Genomic DNA, 6,413 nt, shown 5'->3' with positions numbered 1-6,413 from the left:
AAGGAAATTTGGCCCCACAATAACAGCCCTAGTGCTGGAGAGGCAGGAAGACAGCACAGGCAAGTTGTGTTAATCTGAAAAATTATCTAACTCAAGAAAGATATTCCTGGTCAAATGTGGATTATTTTGGGATTTTTTTTGACTTATTTTTTCCCCCCGATAGATATCTCTGTCACTTGAAACCTCTGCAGCATTGCTGTCACTGCCACAGCTAAGTCTGTTCCACCTTTGGCTTTACTGCTGCCCGGCTGCGCAGAAGGCTCACACTTCTCTCGCTTTGGCAGGACTGGGGAAACTGCATGTTATTTGTACCACAAGCATTTGGATTTGACCATCAATTAAAAGTGCTGCTTCATTTTCAGCATACAAGGCTAAAGTGGAAAATCGTTCCCAAAAGGATGCAGTCTCTCATCAATAAGACCCATTAATAGGTTTAGTTGAATTCTATCACAGTAGCAGAAGCTGCTGGCTGTAGGCTTTAACAAGCAAGACTCTTCTTCCTGTGACTATCTTCATTTGCTGGTAAAAGGGAATGTTTCCATCTTCTGTCCAAATGCATTTGTACAAATAAAGAACGAACTCCTTTCTCACCATCTAGAAAATATCTTTTATTATCAACATCAGTAGATTTAATGATGTGATTAAAACATGAGTGAAGCGCAACAGAAACTAAACAAGAACCACTGAACTAGGGTATTTTCAAATAGCCCAGAAGATCTGTGCATCACATTTTGCTTCTCTTAAAAATATCAAACAGTTCTGTTAAAATTTAATATCCCAGTAAAAGACAACAACAAAAATAAGCAAACCAAAACAAACCACAAAACCAGAAACAACTTCATGCTTTGGTTAGATTTAACAAAATACCATACCCTCTGGAAATATTTCTGTTTGGAAATCACATAGTGTTAATCATGTGTAAGTTTGGGAACCCTGCTACAGAGAAGTACACAACAACATTTTAGAATTAGCTTTCTAATTTTAGGGTATCTTTGCAGACTTGAAATGCATCTCACCTTCATTCTGAAGAAATTTGCACTGCTCCGAAGTCAAGGGAGGGAACAGGTAGAAATGTTCTCCTCTTCCAAGTTTTCCTCAGCTACAAATGGCTGCAGCATCGCTGATCATAAAGGACGGCTCAGGGTTTCATTTTTTTTTTTTTTAATTAAAAATGTAATTTGAAATGGAAAAAAATGTAGGAGTTATCTATTAAGAATCCATGGAAAAGTCAGAACATTTTTTTTTTTAATTGTAAAATTTTAAAAATGGTAAAATTAATAAGAGGAGATAAAAAATAGTCAGTCCACTGCTAATACCTTGATCTGTAGAAAGAAAGCAGAGGGTACACTGCAGCAGGGAGAGAAAATGGTGGTATCCTTCCTGAGCAGGTGAGCCAGCACAGCTGCTGCGATGAGGTAGCATAAGAAAAGGAGGGAACCTGTCCCTTTGAAAACTAATATTAAAATTCTATTTAGGCTTCCAACAAAGCGATGCAAGTTTTGAAGGTATATGCTGGCTTCACTTCGTATCAGCAGAAGCATATGAAATTGTCTGGTATTTGCTTTTACCCTAACACAGGAGAGCAGAAAAAACAATGAGGATCTCTTCCCTTCCTTGGCCAGAAAGTTTTGTCTTAAGCTCCTACAAAGTTCCTCTTCAAATTGCACTTAAAATATGTAAAGGTCTCAGTAAGTAGATGGTCTGTAGAATGCTTATTTCATTCCAAAGTCTGTGTTACAACCAAATCCCTAAGCTTCAGTAGAGGGGAATAATTTGTAATTAAAGAATATTAAGATATCATAGGCTGTGGTTAAAGAAACAGCCAAACAGGTTTTTTTAAGCATGTTTCCTGTGAGTCTTCGGCTAGAAGTAATCTCAGTTAAAAAGTGATGACTAATGCTGGTCAGAGAAAGTCTTCTGAAGCCATGAAACGTAAAGCACAGGGTTTCCATTCCCACAATTTGCCTTCTACCTTTGTTACCACATATCCTCAAGCCAAATAAAACATTCTCTCATACTTCAACGTCTAAGGAGCACATTAAAAAAAAAAAGAAGAAAAAATTAAGTTACAGCTATACAGGTATGTCAGTACATTAAACCTTATGGAGAGAATCAACACGCGTCTTTTCATTGAAGAAACACTTTCATAGCCACGAGCAAATGCCTTGCACATGTATAAACCACCTAGATAAAATCCAAAAGTATAAAGGATACTTTGAATTATTTTGTCATTAATGGCTAAATTATGCTTTGTTACCATTCTGAAGAAAGGCTCCATCTAAATCTAGTTTTATTGGGGAATCTACAGTCACTGAAAATCTTAATGTTGGAGAACAAATGATGAATCTGTGTAGAAGCACATTCAAAGCTCAACTGTGTTGATTTCAGAACTGCAATATTAGCCATTTTCCAGTCTTTGTGATACTTTAAACTGTCTTAACTACACTTAAGATACTATCATATGAAAAAGGTCTCCTGCTAGAGAAAGCTATGTGGCTGAACACGCTAACAGTGACAAAAGGAAATGTTTTCAAAATATTAGTAGTAACTTGAAAATCCCCTCCCAAACACAGCAAATAATGACTCATAATTTTTATAAAAACAATGGAAAAAATCATATTGGTTAAGCACAAATTACCGTAGATGTAAGAAGATAAGCAGAAGAGCATTAGACACCGACATTCACTTGGGCAAGACACAACTCTAGTTGTACCTAAGCAAATGACAAATGAAATGTTTAAATTGAGGTTTGTTTATTATTTCCCCTTCAGATTGGTCCTGCTCTCTCTCTTCATCATTTTTAATTTAGCTTTACATTTGTATTCCCATTGGGCTCTGCAGGGCTGGTCTCATTCCTAGGATGGAGCGGACAAGAATTCTGGGTCTATCTTGCAACAAGCACCTATCTGGGTCTTTTTCAAAGGCATTTTATTTCTTTTAAAGAAACACTTAGGCTGTAAGAGAAATCCAGAGAGTTAAGATTATTTAAAATTTGCTCTGTAGTATAGTTTTGATGTATCACCAGCATTTTGGGCATTTTGACTGCCTACTGTACCAGTGATGGCCAGTAAGTACCCAGCGAGGGCTTCAGATTAAGTTGCTGCCTTCTGCTCTAATGTTCTGCTAGAGACTGTATACAGAAGAGTGAGCCCAAGAATGCTCCTTGGGGTGAAATTAAGCCCAGAAAAGGAATTGGATGCCTGCACAGATATTTGCACGTTAGCAAAATTACTGAAATCTAATAGATTGTTTCTGCAAAACTCTTTGGGGAAGGGAAAAAAAAAAATAAATACTTCCTCTACAGAATGATGAAGAGCTACAGACACAGAAATGCTTTCAAAACACAAGCATTTAATTTTTTTTTTTTAAATGTTAAGTGAGATGTAAATATGTACGTTAGCAACAAAGTGCCCAAAAGCATACTGAAAACATATTCCATACACAGTTAGCAATAGAAGTCTGTACAAAAGTAATAAAGTTACACATTATAAAAAATACTCCGTTAACTATAATTTAAAAGAGGGAAAAAAGACAAAGGAATTATTTCTCAGTTCATATAATTTATTGCAGTTAGCACACAGTTTAAAAATTCACCAACACACCAATAGTACAAAACTAAACAGCATTATAAGTTATTCCCCCCTCAGGAAAATAAAACATACTATGATTGTCAAAGCTAGATGTCAGTCTAAGTTTTAGAACAAAAGAAGAATGTGAAACTAAGGAAAGGAAAAAAGCAATCACTCACAAGGACCACAAAAAAATCCAAGAGAAAGTCCATTTTCCTCAGACACTGATTGTCTTCTCTAACTTAAGAATGTAATTTTAAAACCTAGGAACTATTCAAGTAACTAAAGATAACCCTCCAAGGCCATTTTCACAGCTTTTTTTGTTTGTTTTGTTTTAAATGCCATTACAGCCAAATTAACACACATTTGACCAAATATTTCCAAAACAGTCCAGCAATACACAATGGAGTTTTCCATTCAGTATCTTAAGCACAAAAATAGGCTATGTTTACAGTAGTTAAGGCGATCAAATTTTAAACAAAAGCAGAGGAAAAAAAAAAAAAAAAGAAAAAGGGAAAATAAAAAGGAATAAACAGCAAACGTTTTCCATGCTACTCCCATAGACCTTATTTGTAAGTGCAAGACAGGAAAACAAACACTGTGCAAAATGCTTTTGACCTGCGTGTTGGTCATTAAAACCACACGTCAGGCTGCAGTCTCTGCTGCTTGGATACACATAGTCCTTCCCCTGCCCTCCCCCGGCCCCCCTGTCATTCAGGCCTGCCCGGGCCTTTCAGCCCAGGGCTTTTTTTGCCTTTTTTTTTTTTTTTTTTCCCAGTACACAGCCTCTTTTCCACTGTGGGTAAGTGGGGGGAAAGAACAACCTATTGTGGTGGAGTGGTGCAGCAGGAACGCAACAAATGCTCATCTGGGGAAATGGGACGCACCTCAGTTGGAGCTGGTGTGGGGTCTGTGCAATTAGAAGGGGTCTGGGGTTAGTAAATGCACACCGCACATGCAAATGTCAAAGCCTGGTTGTAAACATTCATTTATTATTTTTTTTTCCCTTGTTATCGTAGCTAAATTGGCGACTCGTAGCTTAAGTTCTCCTCAACTCAAAGACAGTGGGAAAGTAAATTTAAATTAGATAAAATAAAAACAGTGCATTTCTCTTCTTCGTAACGCCGGCATTTTCAGCGGCGTTGGGTTTTTGTTTTTTTCCTAAGGAAATTAAATAATTTTCAACTCACTCGTTAAAGTTATACAATGCAAACAAAGACAAAAATATACTGAAAATCATGCATTTCTGTAGCGTTAATATTTACTTTTCAAGACTCAACTAAGAGCATCAACACAACCTGCCAAGTTCTTTGATACCTCCCCCCGGCCCATGTAATCAATTACAGTATACAATAACAGTAATTCACATTTTTTAAACACACAGTTCATCACTGCTGAAGCTGCAATATCCTTTTTCATCCCAAGCAAACCTTCACGTAAGACAGAGTCCCAGTGATCCCAGTGTATTCTCAGGGTTTTATGTTGGTTTTGGTTTTTGTGGTTTTGTTTGTTTGTGTTGGTTGGTTGGTTTGTTTGTTGGTGGTGGTGATATTTTTTTTTTCTTTTGTTTTTTTGTTTTTTTTCCAGTGGGAACTGTCAGAAATCCAGAAGTTGCCATAATAAGTTTTAAGTCAACCGCTTGTTTAAAAATAGATAATCCAGCATTTCAGAAATTTTCCATTTGGGTCTAAAAGCATTCAGGTTTCCAACAGCTAGAAAGGACTCATGCAATTATAGACATGTAAAGGAACTGACAAAATTGGAAGAAGAATTCTACATTCAGATTTTAAGAGGGGAAAGATTGAGAGCTCAAATGAATGCAGTGTTTTGGGGAGAATAAAGCCAAGCCCAAATTTTTGGAACTGGAGATTTCTTAGAAGTGAAAGTATCTGCTGACTTGTATTCCAAGAAGGGGGAAAATACGCTCCGCAATTTGTCGGATTACCTCTACAGTTCATTTTTTTATCGGAGTGCTAAATTAGTGAAATGTTCATGCTGCCTTAAAGTGCAAAAACAAGCTAATAGCCAAACTTTCAGTTCAAGGAAACAAGATTGCTTTTAGACTGTACCACAACTATATAGATTTATATATATATTATTTATATATATAAAAATTTTATTTCCAAAGTTCTTGTGAGCTATCTTCTAAGGTCCAGTCTCTGACAGTAGGTAAGCTCAGTGCTTCGCTTTTGACAGACAATGAGTTCACCAGCTCACAGTGAAACTTCCGAATGTGTCTGTAAAGGTCTCCGGACTGTGTGAACCTGCGCTCACACCACTTACAAGCATGAGGCTTCTCTCGCGTGTGAACCACTGCATGGCGGCTCAGGTTGTGGGAGTACTGGAAGCTCTTCCCACACTGGGTGCAAGTGTAGGGCTTTTCACCTGAATGAGTCCTCTCATGACGTTTCAAGGTGTACATGCAAGAAAAAGTCTTACCACACAACGAGCAGGTTGGGACATTGACATCAGTAGCAGGTTTGCTGCGGATCCCGTCCTGCTCTCGAAAGTGCGTGCTTAAATGGATCTGCAGGATATGGGGACTAGGAAACACCTTGTTGCAGAGAGGACACATGAAAATTTGGCCAGCAGGGCTAAGTATGTTTGACACATAAGGAAGCAAGCTGCTGTCCATGTTTCCTTCCACCTGGACTCTCTCGTTCTCTGGAGTTATCATTTCATCATCGCTTGCCTTGTCCTCTCTATCTAGTTCCCTCAAGACTGAATCTTCCCTCATTGGAGCCAGGTGGGCTGGCTCATATGGTACCCTGTTATTAGTGCTCACACTTTCTTTCACAGTGCTATGTTCCATATCATAGTCATTAGTGCCAACATCACTCTCAT

General features: G+C 37.8%; 1 protein-coding gene across 5 annotated transcripts in view; it reads right to left on the bottom strand.

The window, feature by feature from the left end:
- Positions 1 to 5,061: 5,061 nt before the first annotated feature.
- Positions 5,062 to 6,413, bottom strand: part of ZBTB18 (zinc finger and BTB domain containing 18) — a 6,129-nt gene continuing 4,777 nt past the window's right edge. For 4 of the 5 annotated variants that reach the window (XM_068155543.1, XM_068155573.1, XM_068155562.1 and 1 more), the window contains one exon: positions 5,062 to 6,413. This exon is cut by the window's right edge and continues 855 nt beyond it. In XM_068155543.1, coding sequence (XP_068011644.1) covers positions 5,686 to 6,413 — 728 coding nt within the window. In that variant the 3' untranslated portion in view covers positions 5,062 to 5,685. The other variant, XM_068155582.1, reaches the window with a different exon arrangement.

This window comes from Melanerpes formicivorus, unplaced genomic scaffold, assembly GCF_026170545.1.
Source record: "Melanerpes formicivorus ecotype bairdi unplaced genomic scaffold, bMelFor1.0.p_v2 SCAF_2, whole genome shotgun sequence".
In the NCBI taxonomy this organism is placed as follows: Eukaryota; Metazoa; Chordata; class Aves; order Piciformes; family Picidae; genus Melanerpes; species Melanerpes formicivorus.
The sequence above is the reverse complement of the archived record's forward strand: the minus strand, read 5'-3'. Positions and strand labels throughout refer to the sequence as shown.